Source organism: Rhamphochromis longiceps, linkage group LG9, assembly GCF_057381845.1.
Source record: "Rhamphochromis longiceps isolate RC_006_pf linkage group LG9, R_longiceps_female_GT1.1, whole genome shotgun sequence".
In the NCBI taxonomy this organism is placed as follows: Eukaryota; Metazoa; Chordata; class Actinopteri; order Cichliformes; family Cichlidae; genus Rhamphochromis; species Rhamphochromis longiceps.
Genome location: NC_140565.1, coordinates 23,284,015 through 23,308,687, shown reverse-complemented (window position 1 = coordinate 23,308,687; position 24,673 = coordinate 23,284,015). Strand labels below are relative to the sequence as shown.

Below are 24,673 nucleotides of genomic sequence, written 5' to 3'. Positions count from 1 at the left end.
ACTCTGCCTCTGCCAGGAAATACGCCAGATGTTGATGGGTTGAATTTCTAGTTGATGGCAGTTCAAGTTGAACTCTCCATGAAAGGTGCATTGTTCTTGTTTTTTTTTTTTAAATAAAACAGCAGATAAACTGGCACCTTTTGTTAAGATGTCATAGTTTGTTTGTTTTTTCTAATGTGTGTGAGTTTGATATCTGAGTCTTTGCCAGTGCAGACGGATCAGGGCAGATTAGAATGAGAGTGGCTTTGCGAGGATGAAATCAGCTACTTGGGAAAACGGGGGTGGGGCAGGGAGGAGAGAGTTGGGGACGGAGGTATGTTTACTATCAAATCTACTTTCTTTCTGTCTGTGGACATTTTTCTCTTTCTCATTCTGCAGACATACGACCTGCCAGAAACTCACACAGCCTCCTTTTACACATTTTATGATCCCTCTTGCTGCTGAAGTTCTTGTAAGTCAGGTGCAAGTGACACCATAATAGTGCAAGGAGCCCGGGGCTTATTTCTCCTTATACACCATATGTTGAGCTGTCCTAAACAAGCGTTCATGTTTTACCCTGTGAATGTTTTGCATTTCTGTCCAGTATATCGTACATGTGCACATGTGCATGAATCGAAATGTGCTTATGTGTTTTCCTCCGGAGGGAAACGCTGCTCTACTTTCCCTCAACCTACCCATATGGCAAATATGTCATGCTGCTGCTTTCTACAGCCCAGCTCTCTGTCCTCACTCTGACTGAGCCTGATTTCTTCTACACAAACAGAGCTGGAAAGTTGATTACTTTAAAACACTTTAAAGTCTGCTGAACTAGTAAAGAGGCTAGTAAGGAGAAAAGACATGCACTTAAGCATTGTCTTTGTTTAGTTTGTGTTTTTATGGCTGATGATATCAAAGGGATAGTTCACCCTAAAATCCAGTTTACATATTTTTCCACTTGGCAGTAGTGCTGTTAGCTGTTTCTATCTACATAATTTTGGTATAAATCGTCCAGTTTTGAAAATATCTGCTCTTAAATTGGTTACCTCTCTTACATATAATTGAATTGCAGTGTCTTTCAAGAAATCAAGACACAGTTAGTTTAAAAACAACAACAAGAAACATGGCCAGTAGGAACTATTTTTGTTCTGCAGAGCTTCCCACCATCCATATCTGTAATAAGAGGCTCATGTTGGTGGAAGTTTGACAGGCTATAAACATTAATTGTGTCCTACCTCAGTTGAGCTAACTATGGGTTTGTGTGTGTGTGTAGACAAAAGAAAGAATGTGTGATTTCTGTATTGGGCTTGTAGTTAGCAAAGAAAAACTCTTGCAAATGAAAAGTGCTTTATCTTTTGACAATTAATTATTTCACCACATTTCATGGAAGTCGGCTACAAGAATTTAAGAGTTCCTGCATTTAAGTGCATAGTTTAATCTGACAGTGGTACAAAAGATGACGTCAAAACCAGACAATCATAAAAATATTAAATGGAGTTTCATCCATTTGTTTTCATGTCAGGTTACATTTTTATCCAATGCCGACATCAGAAAAAATATCAGCAATCTGAGCTCATGACAAGAAATTGAAGATAAGCTCTTTCTGGGACAGTGGCGCGGCTGCCCCTCTGTTGGTCTTCCTTGGTCTCTTGTGTTCTGGGGGCCTCTGGATGTCTGAAGTTTTGATCTCCTCCATACCTGCTTCATGCCCTGGAGGACGGGGCTGTGGCCCCCCACACCCTCTAGCAGATCATTACATGAAGGAACCTTTTAAATACAAGCATGCTCACGCTCACAGGTGTACACACGGGTGCTCACACACACAAACTACACCCTTTTTGGCTCCTACCTGAAAGCACACTGTGCACTGTCGATCTTACGTGCTGCACAATAATGTTTAATATTTAGTATTTACTGTTATATTCCCATATATCATCGTGATGTTGTTTATTATGTTGCTCTTTTTTTTTCTTCTGCTTGTTTTCTCTTTTTTCTTTCTCAACAGGTGATCCAGGTGATTGATATGTGTATTTTTTGTCTGCCTATTTTGTTGGTTTTTGTTTTTTGCCCTTTATCCTCGTCCCTCTTCCCCGCTGTTTTTCTTTCCCTCTTTCTTTCTCCTCTTTCTTTTCCCCAGTCAAGTCTGTCCCGTATTTAGCAGGTTCAAATAAAATAAACAATAAAAGGTGAATCAAATAGACTAATATGGCAAGGCTGGGATGGTCCATTTGGTAAAGTAAATCCGTTGGGCATCTTTCTGATGGCAAAAGAGCAAAACAGGACAGGCAAAAAAAAAAGAAAGAAATTGAAGATAAGACATTTTCTGTGTAGAAGGAAAAATGTTTAAAGTTACAACATTAATTAAGACTATTGCAAACACACCAAAGTATAAGGTCTGCTTCCTTTGTGTTATTAGCTAAGTTGTCACAGGAACAGGAGTATATTACTGTGATCCTAGTCAGGGCTGTTGGTTGTTTTTCATTATAGTGGAAATTGTAATATGAGTAAACATAAAGTGGTTAAAAATGATTTACAGCCTAAATCTAGCCACCAGCTGTTGCCCAAGTGCTGGATCAACAGACAGAACGATGGCCCTGCAGCCAGAAGGACAACAACTTTGCCACATGAACTAAAAGCTGGCTTTGCCTTTTTTCCCTCTCCACACCCATAATTCAACTGACAATATAGCAAAACTGCTTACACATACATCAATTTGGTATTAATTTTATTCAAAAACTCTTGACCTGCCTGATGCAGTTGCAGCACCTCTGCAGTGCACTCATCCCAAGTATCTCCTTGTCTATGCAATAAGCCTAATGACTTTGAGGGCCACATTCATAATCACAGGGGTGGGCAGTGTCAGGCGGATTAGGACTCCAGATGGTGCTGTTACTGCCTGACTGTCTGTCTGGCAACGAATGTACAGCTGCGGGAGGTCACATGTTTTTACTACAGCGGTAAGCTCTGCCTCTGCAGCCGAGACGCACAGCATCACAGACTCCTGTCACCTCTAACAGCTGATACAGTGTTTCTGGGGTTTTAAGGTATGCTTTGTGTGCAGTGGGTGTGTTTTTAGTCTGCCTTTTATAGCAAAGTTTAGTGGACCATGCAACAGATGTCATGCTATCAAATTAAAGCTTAATGCCCGGTCTGGGAAAGAAAAACACTTCAGAGCTAACCATGACACCGCAGAGGTTAAACGCTCCACCATGTGTGTCCGTCCACTCATGCCCGGGTCACTGTGTGGGTTTGATCTGCCTTAGAGAGACTCCAGCTAGCTTCACTACACATGAGGGATAACACTTGCTGTTGGAAGAGCTCTCAAGTATGCTCATCTCATTTCCTCTCCTAGATATCACCTCAGCAGTGACACCGGTTGCATTTAAGAGCAACTCCCCAGGAAGCACAGCAGTCAGTGTTATCCCTTTTGACTGAAGCAGAGAGGTTGGCTTTTTTTTTTATGCCAGGCGTCAGCTGCTTGCACCCCTGGGTCATGGTACTCTGAACAAAAACCAGGGGATTTGCATAATTCATTACAGTCGCTGTGGAGCGGAGAGGCGACACAGGTGTCCCGGGCATTGTGGGAGAACGAGCATGTCTAAGAAGCCAAAGGTAAAAAGGAAAAAAAAGAAAATTACATACAACCTGTTCTTGAACCTGTTCTTGTTTCTGTGTAATCAGCAGCTTACTTCTCTCTTCAGAGCTTGTACTATTAGTTGTAGCACTGGATTGTTTTTCTCAAAGCTTTTTTTTATTGCTAGTGTTTTTTCTGTTTGTAGTGCTTGCTGCTTCCAGGTTTGTTTGTGATGACGTCGACAGTCTGCCGTACTGTATATCCTGTCTGTGAGGTCTGTTATCATGGGCCTATACTGCTGGAATTCCATGCAATATACATTAAGTGAAGCTTAGTTTTTAATCATGGGTTGTTGTGGGACTGTGTCTTGTATAAAGCCACTGATGCTGCAGGTGAAAGGCAAGCTGCAGGGTCATCTTTCTCTTCACATGTGAAGAGAACTCCAGCTGGTCCAGTGAAAGAGTCAAACAGCTAAATGCTTTGTGGCAGACTCTTTCTTTTATAGTGCAGGACCATTTACCCTGTGTTATTTTATATATATGGCAGTGTCGCTAAAGCTTTTGTCTTGTGAGTCCTCATAATTCCTTGCCTGCTTGTGGCAGATTTTGATTGTTTTGTTTTGTTTAGTTCATGAATTTTTAGAAGCAGTAAAGGAAGTTGTATTGTGCTGTTAGATTATATGATTATTTTTATATCATTGTAAAATGACTAAAAAGTGAATGTCTTTGTAAATCTTTGACTAATCTAGATGAAAATGCTAAGAGCATTTTTTTTAATTTACATTACATATTTACATATTTACATTTATTGGAATTTTTCTGTTAGGTGAGAAATGATGAGACAAGGCAGCACAAATAAATATTGCAAAGGTCATGCACTTAAACGTGCACGAGTGGGAAATCACTCGTAAAACCTTTGCCCCAGATCACGTGTGCTGTAAAACATCAGTAATGTAGTAGAATAAAACTTTTTTATTAACAAACAACAAAAAAAATAAAAATTCTGCACACACATAATATATTTCTAAATGTTTAGATTTTAGTTTAGTCCACAATCTACCACAAAGGTAGGTAAATTTGCAATGCTATATGATAAATTAACATAATATTATAAAATAGACCAGTACAGATTTTATTTTAGTATTTTGGATAGCAAGAAGCAAAACATAGAGGGAGTAGGATAATGACTCCTGTAGGCTGGAGCCTTCCTCTTCCCACATTGACTTCAAGCGACCAGATCTTCACAGTTTCTAACCATGTTTCATGTCAGTCATTTCTTCTGCTCTAAATCCTGGATTGGTTGAACGGCCAAAGCAGATTTAAATCTCCTTACTGAGAGAAGCAATCATTACAAAGTGAGTCAGGGGATCAAGTGGACATAAGCAATAACCCCTGTGGGTGTTTTTATGTGGAAGGTGGATTGTCATCCCTCCAGAATAAGGATGCACTCTACATAGAGAAAGATTGAATGGCACAAGGGACAATTGCCTTACAGCAAGACGCAGGTCTGCACAAAAGTGGATGAGACTACGTTGTATACATGTGCTGTGACAGGAAACTAAACTCATCGCGGTGTGTTCAGAAACATGGGTCTGAAAATGGACCAGTAACTAACCCAAATACGGTTTTTATAATCACAACCACTCAACACTTCTCCCCAGCTCTGTGGAGCTTTTTAGTGCCTTTGTGCTCTTTTTCTTTTTTAATTCACTCTCACTGCTTTCATAGTGTGAGATTATTCCCAGTTGTTCTTCTCAGGGGGGGAAAAAGGAACAAACAACTAATGGCAGGCAGTGTTAGTGATTAGATATTTTCCAGCCAACTAATATACTCATTGTATGAAATATACTAGTTGTAAAAAGGTCAACTAGTCTAAAGGATAGAAAACACTTAACATTCAAACTATTTTGTGTGTATTTTGTATGAAATCATTAATCACATCCCTTATTAATCAAATCATGTTTCAAATGTTGCTGAAATGTGCGGCACATGACAACAGGTGTAACATTGCAAAGAATAGTTTGCAGAACTTAGCTAATCTTAGCAGTGCTGGCAGCAGTAGTCCTGGTTTCTTCCAGGCTAATTTCCACACCACGGTGCAGAATGTGGTTACACCTGGCTTCATTTGTTTGGTTATTCCAGTTTATTCAGTCAGAGCCCACATGGCGCTGCAGCGCCGATTAGTGGCAGGTGGCACTGTAACATCTTTTGAACTGGTAATTGTCATTGTAGATGTATAAAAGAAGCTGTTGCTGTTAGCGTTTTTGGTGCCAAATAGCAAGGGCAGAAATGTTTAAACGTCTAATCGCACACATTCCTCTTAGTGACTAGCTGATGTGCTCAGTGGAGTCTTTCTCTCAGGAGCTGGTAGACAAAAACTGGACTACAAAACAAAGCTGTCTTATTAAACACATGGCACAGAAATATTTATCTAGTAAATATATATTTAACGACAGCTCCATGTCAGGACTGTTTCAATTATCTCTCTATGGCCAAAAGTTTAATGTAAGTCAAGAAATCAACATAAGTCAGTGTCTTAAGTGAGCTTGTATGTGAACTGAATTACCAGCTGTCCACTGATTAAAAATGAGTGGGCCCAGGCTCTGTGCCAGAACCGTTTGGAGTGATGAAAGTGTTTCTCTGTCTTTGTCCATCTTGTGCCATCAGTGGATCATACAACTACTGCATTTGATACTTATGAAAATGTGTTTGCACACACAGTGTGAGTGCATCATCCTCTTCTTGTGTGTTCCTGACCTACATGTGACTTTATTGGTCAGAGCAGTACCGATTTGATGACTGAAGAGTTTTTCCTATGAGTCCATGTGGAACAGCCGATGCGTTGATGTGTTCAGCGAGCGTGAAGTGAGTCAGTTTAGCACCACACACTGCACTACAGCCGCCAGAAGTTGTACATTGTTGTTGAGTACAGTAATAAATGCCAGCGCTTCGGACTTCATCAAGTGTTTGCTTCCCTTAGCTGTTCACAAACTCTGAGCTCATGATCTTCATTCCCTTTGGCGTGCTTGACAAGCTTCCTTTGTCTCCACGGACTAAGCACATCTTGGGACGGGTAAGATGGAGTCAACTTTTCAGTAAAGGCTTTGCGATTTCTTTGCTTTCTTTCTTTGGAAATTTCCTGTTCTGTTTTATGATTATTTTATTTTAAGAACAGATGAGAAATGTAAGTGGTGTGGGCGCAGGTTCAATGCTATTCTTAGGTTTGGTACACATGCTAGCGGGATGCCCTTTGGTGATGTGGGGGAAGCAGCAGTCGAACTGTCGAGATGCTCCGAGAGGCAACAGGAAGCAGAACAGCTGTGGCTTCTGTCTCTCTTTCTCATCCGTCTCTTTTTCTTTCTCCATTATTTTTCTCCGTGTATCTCTCTCTCATTCCCCCTCCTCTTCGTTCTCTCACCATCTGTAATTAGAGATGGTCCCTGGGCTCAAGTGGCCCTGCATGTACTGTAGCTAGGTAACATCAGTCAGATGTTGGCTGCAGGCCCTGTGGGTTTTATTAGATTAGAATCACAGTCAGGGGATGGATTCTCCAGCTTCATCTGGAAATTTTGCATCGGGATGCTATTCCACCTTAATCCTTTATACTCATTTTTATCTGGTGTAAACAGTAACTTTTGTTTTGTTATTTTGTTATTAAAAGTATCAGTACTTTATATTTTCTCAAAAACCCGTCTTTCAGTTTAATAAAAATAAGCCAAAACTTTCAAATCTGTGCTTTATTACAATAGATTTGTAAATGTCTTCATCCATGTTATTTATAAATGTAAAGCTATAGCAAGCAGAAATTATCTATGCCACTTTACGCCCAAAGATAACAAAAAAAGCATTTTTGCTGTTCAGTTATTAAGATGTCATAGCTTGTTTACAGAAACCAAATAACTGTAATTTCTTGATAAGGATTCATTTGTAGGTATTTGTAGGTTACCACTTGCATGTATTAAATTAAAGAAATTAACCCAAAAAAAGATATGTCTTAATGAATTTTAGGAGTACTGGGGGTAGACAGCAAGTAGTTGCTTCCTCTTTTTAAGATTATGTGTTTAAACTAAGACCCAGGTTGCCTGTAGTTTGCTTGAAAGACACCAACTTGTCTGCAAACACTTGCAAACTAGATAAACTGTGAAAAGTGTGACACAAAGAAGAAACAGAAGTTGTCTGCAATGATAAGATAAGATAAAGATAAGATAACCTTTATTAGTCCCACACGTGGGAAATTTGTTTTGTCACAGCAGGAAGTGGACAGTGCAAAAGTTATGAGGCAAAAATTAGAATACAATAAGAATAAATACAGTACACAACTGTACAGAATAGAATAAAATAAAATACTATATACAGTAGAATAAAATAAAATAAATATACAATAAGATAAAAATAGAATACAAATACAAATACAAATACTATATACAACTGAGTAAAAATACAACGATGACAGAAAGGATTATTGCACTTAGTATTATTGCATATGTATGGATGTGTGTGCTTGATCAGTTAAAGTCTTTATTATGGAGTCTGACAGCAGTGGGGAGGAAAGACCTGCGAAATCTCTCCGTCCCACACCGTGGGTGCCGCAGTCTCCCACTGAAGGAGCTGCTCAGTGCTGTCACAGTCTGCTGCATGGGGTGGGAGATGTTGTCCATCAGGGATGACAGCTTAGCCGCCGTTCTCCTGTCACTCACCACCTCCACTGGGTCCAGAGGGCATCCTAGAACAGAGCTGGCCCTTCGGATCACCCTGTTCAGTCTCTTCCTGTCCCCAGCAGAGATGCTGCCGCCCCAGCAGACCACACCATAAAAGATAGCAGAAGCCACAACAGAGTCATAGAATTTCTTCAGGAGTGGGCCCTCCACTCCAAACGACCTGAGTCTCCGCAGCAGGTACAGCCTGCTCTGCCCTTTCCTGTAGAGGGCGTCTGAGTTATGAGTCCAGAAGCACAAGTTTTACTAGCCCTAGGCTACTATTGTGACGAGTGTTTGCAGACAAGTCAAGTTTATTTCTATAGCACATTTAAGAACAACAGCTTTGGACAAAGAGCTGCACATCTAATATAATCAAATAACATAAAAAAAATAGGACAAAATGACGGTTTACGAGAAGAATCAGAGAAAGTCAAAGTATTCACATCTCATTCTTATTGCAGTTTTCAAGCAGCTTAAAGTGTCTAATGTTGCCGAGTTCCTGATGAAGAAATAGGTTGTTCCAGAGTTTTGGAGCAGCACAGATATCTTCTGTGCTTTAAACTAGATTTAAAGATCATTTGCTCAGCAGACCTCAGTGATCTAGGCGGGAATGCGCAAACTTAAATGATCAGAGGTGTAAAATTGTGCCAACCTCTGGAATGCATTCAAGGCATTAAATAAACTCAATTCAGGAACTGATTGGCAGTCAGTGCGGGGATGCTAATATAGGTGATATGTAGTCTTGCTTGCATATGCCAGTTATGAAGCGTGCCGCAGCATTTAGGACCAGCTGCGGTTGGCTAAGCAGCTGAACCTGAATAAAAACTATTACAGTAGTCAAGTCGAGGCCTAAGTTGACCCGATTCTGGCTCCAGCTTTATATTTTTTATACAGACACAGGACTGATATCAAGCTTTTCATCTAACTTGGGACAAAAAAGTTATAAACACATTGATTTTATTTCTGTCTAACAAATCAGCTAAAAAAACAAACATGAGTACTGAATTTGGATCCAAAACCTTTAAAATTCAAGCATTTGACTACATGTGAATTTATGCAATAACTGCTGATTGTCTCAAGACTTTGCAGGATCATCTGAGTACAGTAAATATGTTCTTGTGAAAGTAGGGTAAGAAAATCAAATTAAATTAAATGGTAGATTTTTTGTACGGGGATTTTTTTATCGACAAAAGGATTCATTTAGCAGTTCTTGAAAGCCTCTTGGAGAGTTTCATTTATATAATAGCATTCTTGGCAGGGCAGTCGCCCTTAGGAGGGGCCTGTCTGACATTTCCTCAGTGATCTAATTGTAGTGTATTTTAGCCCATTAGTGGTCTATTAAAGTTTGCTAAACATCATTTGTATGCCTTGTTATGATTGCACTTTTGACAGAAAACAAAACACTGTTCATGTTGTTAGTGATTGTCTCCATCTCTGGCGATACACCTCGGTCATAATCAATCAATTATCATCAGTGTCTGCTATTGCTTTGTCTCTTGTTTATGATGTCTTCAGTGTTATGATGTTGTATTGATATAAGGCGGATTAACTCATGAACCTGAGTGCTTCATCACTTGCAAGTGCGTGCGGCAGTGCTGAGAGGTTGTCTTTTGGGCTATTTACTTTGAGAGTGGTAGCGAGTGTGAAGTCACACTAGCATGAAAACTGTCCACTCCTGGTTTGGTGGTCCGGTGCCTCAAGAGACTATCCTGTTACTGAGTGTACACAGGTGTGATCCGTTTGCTTAACCCGATACATCGAACTGCTCTCATCTGACTTGCTTGAATTGCAAAACTGAATCTTCGTTTCTACTCTTCCTCTGAAGATGCTTGGAGCAGAGGGAGGCTGATCTAAAAATAGTGAGATGTAAAGACCACGCTTGGTAATGAATTATGCATAATCACTAAGCTTCAGTAAATTTTCTAATAGCTTCCTAGAATTTTTTTTAAGTGGTTACATCCCATCATCTTCAATGTAGTTCTTAAATCACAAAGTCTGTTAGCACCCAGATGATGCTGTAGGTATGATAGATGAGGGACAAGCTAAAGAAGCAGGGTTACTTTAGGGTTTGAGGAGTATTACAGGTTGACAGGTGTGGAGATTTTGGAGTGATATTATATAGCACTCTCACCAACATGATGAATACTCAAAATAACATTTTTGATAATGGCAATCGCCATTTTTAAAAACTTGAAGAAGAGGCACTAAGCCTCCACTGGTAAACAAATGGTGTCCCAGTATATAAAATGGTTTCTCCTCTTCATTACCAATCTGGATATATAGTATATTTGGCCTTCTACCATATTTAAAGCTTGGAACGCTTTTAATGTCTTGGTTTCAGGTAGTAGAGCTTGTTGTCCATTAATCAAAAGGTCGATGGTTCGATCTCCATCACCTTCATGTGCTAAAGAGTCCTGGCAACTATTTCCATCTTTGTGTGCTGAAATGGAAGCGCCAAACTGAAGTCTTATATATTTTGCAGTAAGTGAAGTGCACAATTTTTCTTAATTAGGCTTTTATGAAGCATCGCCTTTTTTATTTTTTAAAAAGGCTTTAATCTCAAGCTTGAAAGCAAATGCACCTCGCCAAAATTAAATAATTAGACACATAACCCCCATTGAAACCCCTTTTTGTTTGTACACTTCTGCAACAGTGTCAGTCTAAATCAGCGGTCTCCAACCTTTTTTGCGCCACGGACCGGTTTATGCCCAACATTATTTTCACGGACCGGCCTTTAAGGTGTCGCGGATAAATACAACAAAATAAAACTAGTACCAGTACCGAAAAAAAGATTTATTTATAACACACGTGAAAAGACCCAGGAAAACAGAGTTAACGATAAAAACAATAACAAAATAACGCTGAAAACCGATAAAAACCCTGAAAACCATACATTTCACACCTGAGCCTCAACTCTCGCAGCCCGGTACCAAACGACTCACGGACCGGTACCGGTCCGAGGCCCGGGGGTTTCTGGACCGCTGGTCTAAATATCCAGCTGGGCACATTGGAAGGAAATTCCCATGAGCTGCTCAATGTTAAAGGAAACATGTTCAAATTAAATGTTCTTCATTCAGACTCAATTTTAAATAAGCACCTCTGCAAAAGAGCAGCACAAGGTCAAATAAAACAGATGGTTTTGAATATTAATATACGCAAAAGATCGCAGCTTCATCAAATCAGGTCAGCCTCCACAAGGTGACTCTTTTTTTAACTATGGAAGGAAACAGCTGTTGGTATTGTCTTTTTTTTTTTTTTTCAAAAGTGAATGAAATTGGGATGTTATATTGATTCCTCTCCCATGGTCCAATTACTGTATGCTGGTTTTGTAAGCTGTCCTTTTTGGCCTTTATGTACTTGTCAGTGTGAGGGCCTGCTGACGTCATTGTGTGCATGTATACTGATCAATAAGCCAAAGGCAATGCCGGCACTCATTTCTGTGGCAGAAGCAGATCTGTCAAATCCCGAGCTGATAATCATAGTGATGCCTGCTGGCAGTGAAGAATGCTATTATGTTGTGCTATATTTACTTTATAGCAAAATAAAACAACTAATCTGAACTGTAACTTTATTAATTTGACATCGATTACACGATTACACATTTAAATAAACTTCTCTGGCCTAAGCATAAAATCTTGGCAGGGTTGGCTGGAGCCTCATCGCTAGATAAACATGTTGTCATTTTTATGCATTACTTTAATTTAGTAGGATCTTAAAAATCTCTTTTTATTTAGAGTTTGCAGAATATACCCTGATTATTGTGAATTTTTGGCAGTATGTAGCGGATTTTACATGCAGAAGTCACTTTTGGTACACGTTCAGAGACACGGTATCACACTTTCTGATCAAATGTCATCACGCTCAGCATGTTAAGGTTTTTGCCTCTAGCATTTAGCTTAATTAGTCTGCCTTTCACCTTCTCACCTTGACCTCATGTTGCCATCAACAGGGTTTAGGTTAGATCTGAAAATATTAATGTGAAAAGGTTTGAGATACTCTAGATTTGTGTCTGTCATACTGTACCACCAGGAAGGCTTCTGCTCTGCTTCTAATTCATCATGCATGACAGTAACTCCAAACATACAGCCACACAGAAACATTGGGGAAGAACAGGAAGTCCTGCAACTGTGTAAAATGTGGGCCAAAGGCTTTAAAGATCTTACAGATTGTACACAAGTGAAGCAAAAAGAACCGGTGCTACTTTGAAGGCAAAAAAGTATCAGAGATCAAAGAAAATATCAAAACCGACCATCAAAATTTGAGCTCATGCTGCCAATTGAATGAAGCCTGTCTGTACATAGAGATGCCATCCTGCCCTTGATGAGGACATGTTGTTCACATTTAATGAAGGACTAGGAGCTTAAAAACAAGGTGACTGGACTGGACTAACAGAGAGTGCACATTTCCACACAGTCAGGAAAAAAAACCCATAGAATAAATGTTTTATTTTACATATAACCTTTTCCCTGAAGGATACATTTTAATGTAATCCCCCTCATATCACAAACATTTAAATTTGCAACTATTTTTCCAGTAGACTGTAACAATTAATTCTTTTTTGAATTATGTTACTCTAATTTTGGAAAATCTTTGGAAAACACTGGTCAAGACTATTAGAAAATGTACTTTGTAACATACTTTTATTACCTAAGGGACAAAAATCTTTTTTCTTTGTCAAGGGGCCAGAAAAATGTACAAACATCTGTTTAGTAAGGCGACATAGTCAATACAAAAATAGTATAAAAACCAATCATGTTTAGTAACCCTCCCATGATACACATACTGATTCATGAAGAATGACACAATTGAAAGAGTCAAGACGCATTTTTTAAATGATTTTATATTACACAACAGTGGAGTTCAGCTCCAAATAAAAGAAATAGAGCTTAAAACCACTGTTGCAGTGACATGAGGATGACTATACCACGGTGTGTCACATGCCGAGCAAACACCCTGAATGATAATCCTCAGAAAGGGGTTAACCCTGATCAAACCAAATATTCACAATATAATCTAGGATTTAGGCTGGGCTGCCCAAAACAACATTTTCTCTCCATCAAAAAGGGAAAAAAAAATACAAATCTGCGTTTACCAGAATGTCATATGAAGCTCAGAGTTTGTATAATCATCCAGGTTGGACATTAAATGGCACAACTGCTTACTCACTTCTCATCTGTGCTTTTCAGTTTGTATTTTTCCACTGACTGTGCTGCATTCCCCTGTCGTTGCTCCCCTTTTTGTAACCAGAAAATTAAGATTAGTTAAAGGTTTATTTTGCAAACTTATGACTAAGATTTTACGTCACGTGTTGAGTCATGTTTTACCACTATTAGATTACTGAACATCTCAGCCTGTGTACGATCTGACATAACAGCAATGTGATGAAAAAGCACACATCACAGCTTCGTCACTGGCTCTGATCATAAAGAGATGGATCTGAGTTTCTTTAGAGTAACCGCTGCAGTTTTAAATGCCAGTTTACATGGCTATAATGTCAGACATGTAAGGGTTGTTTTTTTTTTTTTTACCTTACTTTTGTGTCATTAAAAGACCAAACGGAAAATTTCCCACTTTTTCCCCACTGATGATGAAAGCAAATATAGCATTCTGTCGATGTCGCGAACGTAATCGCTTCCTGACGTTTTCTAAGCAACATGTGTTTAGACTAAAGTTCAAGCCCTTTAAGCCTTTGTCTCTACCGAGTGTAACCTCTTGAAGGCGAAGTGGAACACATGTAAACTTCCCAGATCACACACTCACACACAGACATAAAAAGCTTCTGCAGCTGCTTTTGGTGCTTTCTGGAATTTTCAGGCCGGCCCTTTCAGTCGGAGATCTTACTTCCTAACTAGCTGTATGTGTGTGTGTGTGTGCGTTTGAGACAGAGAGTGTGTGTGTGGGAGGGGAGAGGGGCACGGGGGCTTGTTTTTGGGGCTGGAGGACGGCCGCAGTGCTCCAAAGGAGTGCTCTCGCAGCGTGGGAACGACGCTTGTCTTTTCTCTGCCTCTCAGGGACTAAAGTAGGCCAAAGAAGGACTGAGAGGAGCTAACTTTCTCCTCCAGATCCAACTTTTGCTGCTCAGGCTACAGAAGCAAAGCTCTGGAGCCAAGACAAGGGGATTTGTAGGAGTGAAGCAGTCAGGCTGGTAGGAGTTCCTGTACTCCGTGAGAAGATGGGCAGCAGCTGAGGAGATTTTCTCCCAGCCCGGCTGAACAGCAATAGCAGTCAACTGGGCAGAAATGTATCACTCTGGCAGTGAGGAGTCAGATCTGGTAAGTTTGTATAAACATGCTTTCTGCCGTGTCCTTTTCTGAGCCTAGCTTCTTCTTTACTTTAGACAAAGAGGGAGGTTCTTGTTGGAGAATGGAAGATATCAATGTGATATTTAAAGGGGTATCATCACACATAAGTGATATTTTACTCCACTGGTGCTTCAACAGAAAGTTAGTGAGGCTCTTTCTCAAGTTGCACATGTTAACTCTCATGCAGCATGCTCTTAAGACAAAGAGACTCGTGTGAGCAACCAGTATGAATTTGTGAGCACCGCTGCACGACCACTGCTAGCCTGTAGTGAGGAAATGAGATGGTGTTTAACAAATGGGGAGAGGGAAAGAAAGTCAACAGCCAGGAAAGAGGTAGGTTTTTATATACAGAGACCGGTAGAGAGCACATACCTAGGCTCAGCCTGAATGTTTTGTTTCAAAAAGAGGTTCTTAAAGAGTATAAATGAGTGAATGTCATGTCCAAGAGACTTTCTAGTTAGTATCTCAAATATTTACTGTTCTGGTTGTGTGTGCTTCATGTCTTTGTGCGGGTGAATGAAATGATTACAGAAACCTTTAAAGTCTGCCTTTTGGCAGTGGTTGTCATAAATAAAATACCAGTTTGATAACACACATCCTAACAAGCAGGGTTTAGACCCCAGGAGCTTCATTTCAGATACTGGTGTAGAAGCCAAACACCTCAACAGTACAAAATTTATCAGGTTGAATTTAAAGACAATGAAAATATTTCCATTTGATGAAACGCTTCAAGTATAAAAAAATTAGATGTAAAGTTTAAAACAATTACACACAACAGTAAACAATCTGTTTTAAAGAAGTTGGAACAAAATCATATAGATTACATTTTGCATGGATTATGCAGAAAACCAAAGGGATTTTTCGAGACTTTCCTTTGGTGTGCCAAACCAGGCTAACTAAAGCAAATAAATCATAGCTGCAACATTTAAATCACCTTCTTTATGCTGAGCTGTCAAATCAGATCTAGTCTGATAAACACAGGACCTGTGGAGGTCACTGGCACTAGGACATCTAGTAGGGGCTCCTTTAGGGTTTGTAGCCAGTGGGGTGGGGACTACATGGCTCGGGCTTGTTCTAGCACATTTATGGATGCTCACTCAGCTTGGGATCTCAAGGGTTTTGACTGCAGTGTCATCATGTTGAGTTTTTGTCATCTTCCTTGAGCAGTTTTTGTGCTGTGGTGTGCTAGAGAGAAAATGCTCCCATCCACATGGATTCCAGGACTAACACTTTCCCAGCAGCAACGTTAAGCAACGCTCTGCTGGGAAAGTGTGTGTTTATTATTCATTCTTATTCTGTGCATATGTTCGTTGGGTCCATGTTCTGACTTTGTGGATGATTTGTAGCTATATGATAAACTATCTGATTAGCAAGTTGGTTGTCTTCACACATCCACAGAGAAGCATTTGCTTGATTACACGAGGTGCGTGTTCTCGGGTTGTGGTGTGAACCTAGCTCTTTTGACTGACTGAACCCACTCTCTACGACTGCCTCCACTCGACTTGGCTTATCAAGCAGCACCGTCTTTTCCAAGCGTGTAAGTGTTAGTGTGTGAATTTCTGTGTGCCACTGAGAGCTGTGGATAGGTGAGTTTACAGGCCTGATTATGAAGAGCTGTTTGGAAGATAATAGGTCAGAACATGAATTTGAAGCAAAGGACAAAGTGTGTTTATCATATACACTTAAATATTGTAGAATTACCATCAGCCAGTTGTTCCACTGCACTAAAGGTAAATTGCACCCTTTATAGAGTTGAATACATATTCAGGGTTTATTTTTAATAAATTAGAGCTTTTCACTAATCCTCTGTGTATGTAGGGTTGGGGGCTCTGTATATATAGCAGACTAAAGTAGCGAGGTTTGAAGGGAGGTTTTTTTGTTTTCTTTAACTCAGAAGTGGTTGGGAAATCCCAATTTGTTCCCAACAGGTCAGTTTTTCGGAAATCGGTCCAGAGTATATAATTTGTCGGTAAAATAAATGAGGCTGAAATACTATACTTGTGCACAGTGCCAGTTGTAGTATGATTTGTTTTACACCACTGAAGATGGTTAGCAGCTCGTGCTGCTCTCTAAGCCAGGTCTCATCAATCATGCGTCTGCTTTGTACACCAGGAAACTGTCAGAATATTGATGATGCAAGTAAAAAATAGCAGCACAGAGCAGCCCTCAGTCCTTTTTACCGTATCCCCCTTATCAGATATTTCATACAGTGATGCTGTTTCTTCACAAAGGAACCAGAGTGTGAAGAGGGAGGAAGAAACTAGATCTTGCTGTGAGGGGATTCACTGCTAATGAGACCAATTTCTCTCAAAGGACGTTTGCTGCTGGTTGTAGGTAAAAATTTACCGGGGGAAAGGGATTAGCACATAATCTGCAGTTGTAGGGGACCCGTTACTCTGCATTTGTCTTGCTGTAGTGTTATAGAAACAGTGCAGCAGAATTGGAGCAAACATCCCAACAGTACATGTTCATTTGTAAGCCATGTAGTCATAACAGCTGAGCACAGAACAGTGCCTAATAAGGATAAATGAGTATGGGTTTATGGGGAGCTGTTGGCCTGTTATCAGACAGAAATGTCAAGTCGTTATATTTCACTTCCATCTCGAGTCTGACACTGTCTACTCTGACTCGGTGGGTATCTGGTTTTCTACAGCTAGTCTCTAGAGACCCCTGAAACTAACATCAGCCTTGCCAGGTAGTCCTTTAGGTAAATGTAAGTTCTCTTTAAGTTGTACTAAAATTTGTTTGAAGTCTACTGAATCTACTCTGACTTTGATATATTTGTTGTGTGTGATTGTTTTATTTGTGTGACTGTGATTATAACTACAACAGCTCTTTCATTTCACTGAGAACTTTTACCCAGTTTCTATAAGTTGTATTAAAAATGCTGACGTACAGAGTTTGCTGGGTTTCTAAAAAAAAGTAAAAACCTGCCAAAACAAGCTAACACTGTCTGTTTTATGGTGTGTAGCTTGAACTGTTTGATGACGGTGTTAATCTCGCCCATGGTTCTGATTGGCTTGTCCTTCTTTTGGTGCTTATTGGACCAGTGTTTTTTGTTTGTTTGTTTGTTTGTTTTTGGGGGGGTGTATTTTTAAATCCAAAAATATTTGTTTAATATCTCAATGAGGACAAAGCAGTCAACTTGGTGGAGTGGACAGATTAAAGAAGTCTGTAGCAAAGAAAGACAACTACTCTGACTTGCATCATAAAGTTTCAATTGCAGGTTTTAGCAGTCAGTTGTTTGATGGAGACTGAATTCAATAAAATAGCCATACATGGTACATACAAACTTTTCATTTAGCAACAATGTGTGAGGTTGTTATGCAGAAAAATATTGTTACACATTAGTCATTACTTCTTTTTTTTTACCAGTTAACAATATAAACCTGAGGCTACACTCCCACATACCAACACAAATCCTTATTTTAATGAGGACACACATATGAGCTTCCTTTTAGTGTTTACGTATGAATACAAACCCGACTACGCAAAGCAAAGTCGAAAAGGGACTTCAAAGCGATCTTTAAAGTGATTCTACTTTAGAAAGGTGAACAGGTAGAAAAGTCTGACTGCTCATCTTTGTTACCTGTTGAAGTTCATGCTCTGGCTGCTGGTCTTAGGTCAGCATGCACTCAGCTTCCTGGGTTCTTGGCAACATTTATGTTAGCATGATGTGTTTGCAGAGTCTTGCAAAGAGCCATAATTGTGTTAGCAGTATAATGCAATAAAAATGCAAGTAATGTCCAGATCTCCTGTAGATCGCACTACCATTTTCCTCCTCTGCCACATGAAATGTAATCAGCTGATTGCAGCTTGAGTGAATCGTCCCAGCATGCAGATACCTAAAGAAACCTTTTAAAACAAGTCACGGCACAGTTGTAACTACAATATAGTTACTTAATTTAGTGCAATAACACTCCAAAGGTTGATTCTGTTCATCTGGACGCAGCGTTTCCAGTGGGAGAAACGTTTCGTCACTCATCCAAGTGACTTTTTCAGTCTCACCTGACTGCAGTAACACATTATCCAAGTTCATTCTATCTAACATTCACACTCCGATGAATGCATCTGAGAGCAACTCGGGATTCAGTATCTTATTGAAGGATACTTGGAGCAGCCAGGGATCAAATGACCAAACTTCCGATTGTAGATGACCTTGTGTACCCACTGAGCTACGGCTGCCCCAACCGTTATGTTGTTCTTCTTATCTTGTTTTCAAGTAACCAATCATTAAAAATAATCAGGGATAATTTCCAGTGTACTCTTTCTTGCCGATTCCTCCCTGTTTTGGTTAGTTATCTTATTCAGTAGTGATGTCTGATATTAGTTACAGTTGAATAGTTCAAAAGTTTCCCTTTTATATGTTTTCCTTTCATTATTCTAAAGTTTATCAATGTTTTGGTCTTACTTTATGTGACCAGTGATCAAAGGCCAGTGAATAAAGGCATGTTTGAAATGCATACCTCCTCTCAAAGCGACCTGCCACGAGGCTTCTTACCAAGTTTCTAACTAGCCTTTAATCATGGTGCACTCCGGGATCCTGTCATGTAATCGACAGCCAGTGGGTCCATCACCTCGATGGGATGGTGCACTTATCTAATGCACTGGCACATGGAATGCTGGGTAAACACTTTCTCAGAGGCCTGTCAGTGTCACCTTGACGTCCATGCAGCCAATCCCTCTTTTGCAACGGCAGAGAGATCATTAGTCCTCCCCCATTTCTGTCTCTCTCCTTATTTCTTTCATGCACACTTTCGTTGTCTGTTACAAATGTAGCAGGAGTCTGTTTCTGTCTAACTTTCCTGCTCACTTTGCAGTCATTCCTGTGTTCTGTGTTAAATATTAGTAACCATTCCTTGTAGCGGTCACACATTGCTCACACTTGGCTGTCATGTCTGCTCCCATTGTCTTCGTTTGATGAAGGAGACGCTGTTTGTGGAACGATGATTTAATTGACTTTGTGTAGTGGCTTTGAGTGAAGTGGCAGTGATGGACAGATGGCTGGGAAAAGAAGCTTTGGTTCCAGCCAAGAATGAGTCATGCCAAGCTTGAAACTGCAAGCACACTCGCTCAGCCTATTGTCAGCCCACTGTAGTCAACTACAGTCTGTGTGCCTGAGCTGTAGATGGCTTGGCATGAGCAGTAATCTTCCTTCTTCAGCAGGATATGAGTTACAGTACGGTATACTGACCACAGTATCTCAGTTTTACAGTGATTGTATGCTGCATCTTAGAATTTATGTTGTGGTTATTTGTTTGTTAAGTTAGCAGACTGCACAATAAACTGCTGATTTTTGATTCCTTCTTTAAATAACTTTTATCTTGGCTTTGCTCTTTAGGATCAGCAGTGCCCCCTTGCCCTCCAACTTTTAAGTGTTTGTTACTCATTTCTGATTGGATATATTTGCAACTATATCTTACACAATTGCCACATTATCCCATCAGCAAAATATGCAATTAGTGCTAGGTTTTTTAAAAAAAAAAGCCTGGCAGATGAATAAATGAGCCTGGGTAGATGCACCTTTAGCTGCAACAAGCAGTTCATCACAAAATGCTGTCGGTCTCACCCAACTGAGATTTAAACTGGCATAATGAGTGGTCTCACTGTCGTTATTTCACTAATCTGCATATATACAATTAAATTGCCACCAGTGGAAGTACTAAAAGATAGAAATAACTCATATGGCAAGAAGCAAACACATTAATAATCCAGAACTGTGACAAAGTCGTTGTAAAGTGGGATGAAGGGCCCAAAATAAACAAAACAAATACCAGCACAGTGCTTTGCCAGCTGTTGATGAGTCACTGAAGGCACATGACAATTCTCTTCATCCTTCAGCAACAGAGTCAAGGAAACCCAAGCCGCTGAAAATCTCAAGAGAGAGAGAGATGAGAGATAAAAGAAGCAGAGTAAGAGGTCAGGATGGAATCCGAATGAATGGGAAAAGGTGAAATGAAGTGCAAACAGGAAAAAGGAATGTGAGAGGATATTTAGGAAACCACAAGAACAAGGGACATGAGTGCAGACATGAGTGAGAGTGCAGTGCTGAGCTTGAGTTAGGTCGCAGAGAAAGAATCGAGAGTAAAACTGGTAAAACTGACTAAAAAAAGGCCAGCGTGAGCACTTTATAGCCTGCTTAAATAGACTCCATGTTCTGCATGGCTAAAGCTCTCTTTTTTCCATAGTGGACATGTACTGTATAGAGTAGTAGCAGCAGATTCTAAAAATGAAAATAGAAGCTCTCGGATCATGAAGAGATTCCCTGGTGTAATGGCTTCACCCAGCGTAAGTGATTGTGTCAGATATAAGAGGCAGCAACAACTGAGTCAGCTTCCTCTTTCACTGTGGATATTTCCACTGTGATTTGTATGTTCTAGTGTAATGATCGCCATCCTGTCGCTCCATGTAGAGGTCAGTGGCGGTCTTGCAGCAAGTACCTCGGTCTAAATAAATTAATAAAGGTGATGTAGATATTTAAGGACCTCTCAATTCCCCACCTCCACTTTTGCCCATTCTGTGTGCTGCTTTTAAACAGCCACCCCTGAAACGAAACCTGTTCTCTATCCCGAGTCTAAAGCCATTTAAGCAGCTCTGAATCTCTGTATTAAATTTTCTGGCACAAGTTGACCAAAAACTGATGATTTCATTTCAGTAAGCATTTTGAATTTCAGTCTCATTTTTGCACTTGATATGATGTCAGGACCTAATTGGATACTGGATACTTCTTGTGGGAAACATAGATGTCGGTAGCAATTTTTGAAAACCATTCTAGTCTTTGTTGTGACAACTCGCAGCATAAATGAAAATACTTGACCTGTTGGGAATAGTCTCGGCACAGTACTAGCGTTTCACTTCCTCAAGCAATGCTATTTAGTACTCAAGTGTCTCGTATCATATTTGGTGGCAAATGTGATGTGATATGTGGCTTTTTGCAGAGCATCAAACTGCTGCGCTCGCTCAGATGTTTGTTAGCGGTACACCGAATTTTCATCTCCTTTTGATGGTGACGTGCTCACCCAATCTGCTGGGTGAGCCCAGATAGAAAGAGAGTACTTCTCCTTATGGATCAGAGCGACACCATACTGCTGTTAGATTATTATTAGTGTCCTGTGTGTGGTGACACAGTGCTGTCAGTATCACAGGTCAGGCGTGTCGGGCAGCCGGAGGCTTGTTCTGTCGCTGCAAGTTTCCATCAGAGCGCAGCCTTCACAACTCCACCAGCCTCCTCCCCGGGCTCCACAGCTCCACGTTCAGAGCATCTGTGCCCTGCCCTTAGAGCTCTGCGGGCCAGTGTTGAGCCACCAGAACAAAACATATGTGACCCTCGCATGATTTCATAGTGCTGTGGACTGGTCTACTGAACTGCTGCATTTGAGGATATGTCATGTTACGAAGGTTCTCATGACACCTTTTCTTTTAACTCTGAGTGTGCACTGGCTTTTGTTTTGTCCACCCTTTCTGTTCATTTGGTTCTAAACTATAATCAGATAAGATTAAGATTAAGATAATTGGCCTTAACAATATACAATTACATTAATTATCCTTCAGCGTTTTCCTTTGTGTACAGAGTGTCACGAAGTGCCTGTATTGGAAAGACCTAAAGTAAATGGATTCCTGTCATTTGTTGCTTTTGATAAACACCAATGATTAGCGTGTCATTCAGAGACCTACAGTTAGTGCTCCTCAGGGAGTTGCTTCACTGGCCAGTTTAAATCGCTCGTCCCACAATTTGACCCCTGACTCAAATGAGCACAGTCTCCTGACAGGTCACACTGACACACATCATGTGTCAGCAGAGCAAAAAAAAAATCATTCTGAATAATCCTTCTGCAGGGTTTAACTTCTGCTAGTCCTATATGAGGATGGGAAATTTTTAATTAACGTTGTAATTATTCTCATTTGTCCTTTGTGGCTTTGCAGTGCTCTGCTCACATGTAATGAATCAGCACTGATCTGACAGGAGAGGATTTAGAGCAGCTTTCACCTCACAATCCCTGCTGCTGAGAGCAGAGGGAAGAAGACATAATTAAAAAAGATACAGTATATTAAACTTACTTCAGCATAATGCATACAGTGCAGTGCTAATTATTCTTCTTATTTTCTTTCTATAAAATGTCCAAGGTGGGCATTTGCTCCGCAGTTTAAAGTCCACAGATATTGATCTTTAGAAAGTGTGTACAAAAACACCTCAGACAAGAAGTTATACAGAGAAAACACGCTGCACTTGTTTCATTAATGTTGAAAACACTGGGTTTTTTTAATCTGTTTTGTTTTGTTTTTTAGACTCACAGGAAATATGAACATCGACATGTTCAACATGATTATCTACAAGCCTGCTCCTTAATTCCTCTAATTTCTTAAATAAAAAGCCAAGTGGTTCAAAGGCAAAGCTTCTTTTAGGGACTCCCTGAGCAGCTGACCTTGAAGTAACAATGATGCAGAAAATACCCACAATTAAAAAGCTGATAACAACAAATTTCTGGCATTTTTGCTTTGAAATGAAAATGATGAACTGACTGCCAGAGCAGTTTATTTTCTGTCAGTTGATTATATGATAACTTCCAGCTCTACCAACAGTTTTGTTTAGCTTTTTTTACTAAGCTCGTGTTGAAATTCTTGAGTGTTTGTTCTGATGTGTTGAAATGGTAACTGGCTGGTTTCTTCCATGCAAAAATGTGCTTCTTTTCTCTTTTCATTACATCATTGTGAAATATCCATGTTGGGTTTTAGGACTGCATTGTTTTTGTTTTTGTTTTCTTTTGTTTGGGTTTTTTTGTTGTTGATAAAACCAGCAGCATTTTGCTTTTCCAGAGGAGGGAGTACAACGAAAAGTTGCAAGAATAGATATGAAAGTAATTAAAGATGCAGTTTTAATGATGCATTTGCATTCTGACTTGTACTTTGGATCCTTCCTGAAAAAATTATGAGGTGACATCAGTTTCAGCAGCTATAAACAGCTCATATCACAGTGTGAATGTAGTGCGTTTGCACATAGAAGACAGCACGGTGCACGGTTGGCACATAAACAGTGTCCATATAGCGCATGCACTGCCCAGCACTGGTCACTGCAGAGACACAAGGAGCAGATGGACTGACTGTGAGGGGTAACTGAAGGAAAAAAATAAGAGAGGAGTGACAGAGGAGGAGGAGGAGGAGGAAGAGGAGGAGAAGGGGTGGGTAGAGACAGAGATAGAGAGGCAGAATCACTGAAGTAGTACAGGAGGGCTTGTGAAGGGGAGTGAGCAAGACAAATACTGACAGGCTGAGACACAGAATGAGAAAGGGAGAGCTTCCAGCACCTTAAAGGCAGCAGCAGCAGCTTCATTAGTATCAGGAGGAGAGTCGGTCACATGCAGCCACACCGGGACTCATGTAGATAAACCGCTTTTACCCATCGCTTATGGAGCAGCAGCACAGGGAGTCTACAGTGGAGGACAACAAGGCTGGAGCCAGAGCTTTAAGGAGAGGATGAGAAGCATCACTGCAACCTGACTCACACCGGGAGTCAGCCTCAGCACCTGCAGCGGCAGACTGAGCACTCCGGCTATCAAGGAGACTGGGGCAGACGGGGAGAGAGCTGCTGAGATTATGCGCGGGGCAGAGAGCTCCTGTGGATTCCCCATCTTTGGCAACAGCAGCAGCAGCAGAGGGGGCAGGAGCTGTGGCTCTACAGACAGCAGCCGAGCTAGCTGGAGCTGCAGAAAAACAGGAAGCTCTAAAGCAATTCATTTATCCAGAGATGAAGGTAGCACTTACAGCCAAGGTGTAACAGGAACCAGCTGTCGATGTAGCCACAGTGTTGAATGTACCTGTAGCCAGAGCAGTGACGGTAGCTGCAAGGTGACCACAGCAGTGCAGTCAGGTGTAATTGTAGTAGTAGCAGGGGGGCAGTGGCTCAGGACCCTGAATGACCAGTGTGGCTGATGAAGGCCACCTGGATCCGCTTGCTGAAACGAGCCAAAGGAGGTCGTGTCAAGAGCTCCGATGCCTGTGTAAGGGGACTTTTGAGTGTGCTTACATCATGAAAATCAGTGTGTTCTGTGTGCGTGCACTTGTGTTTTGTGTGTCTGTGCTTCCTTCATGCATCCATCTATCAGTCAGCAGTGCTGGGGTCACTCTGGC

General features: G+C 40.6%; 1 protein-coding gene across 7 annotated transcripts in view; it reads left to right on the top strand.

Moving 5' to 3' along the window:
- Nucleotides 1–24,673, top strand: part of cacnb2a (calcium channel, voltage-dependent, beta 2a) — a 70,600-nt gene that overhangs the window by 19,617 nt on the left and 26,310 nt on the right. The window contains exon 1 of one of the 7 annotated variants that reach the window (XM_085418919.1): nt 3,430–3,588. The exons of 3 other annotated variants lie outside the window; for them this stretch is intronic. In XM_085418919.1, the coding sequence (XP_085275045.1) occupies nt 3,571–3,588 (18 nt within the window). In that variant the 5' untranslated portion in view covers nt 3,430–3,570. Of the gene's footprint in view, nt 1–3,429; nt 3,589–14,198; nt 14,519–23,853; nt 24,544–24,673 lie in introns of those variants that run through there. 3 more of the 7 variants (XM_085418918.1, XM_085418921.1, XM_085418915.1) reach the window with 3 other exon arrangements.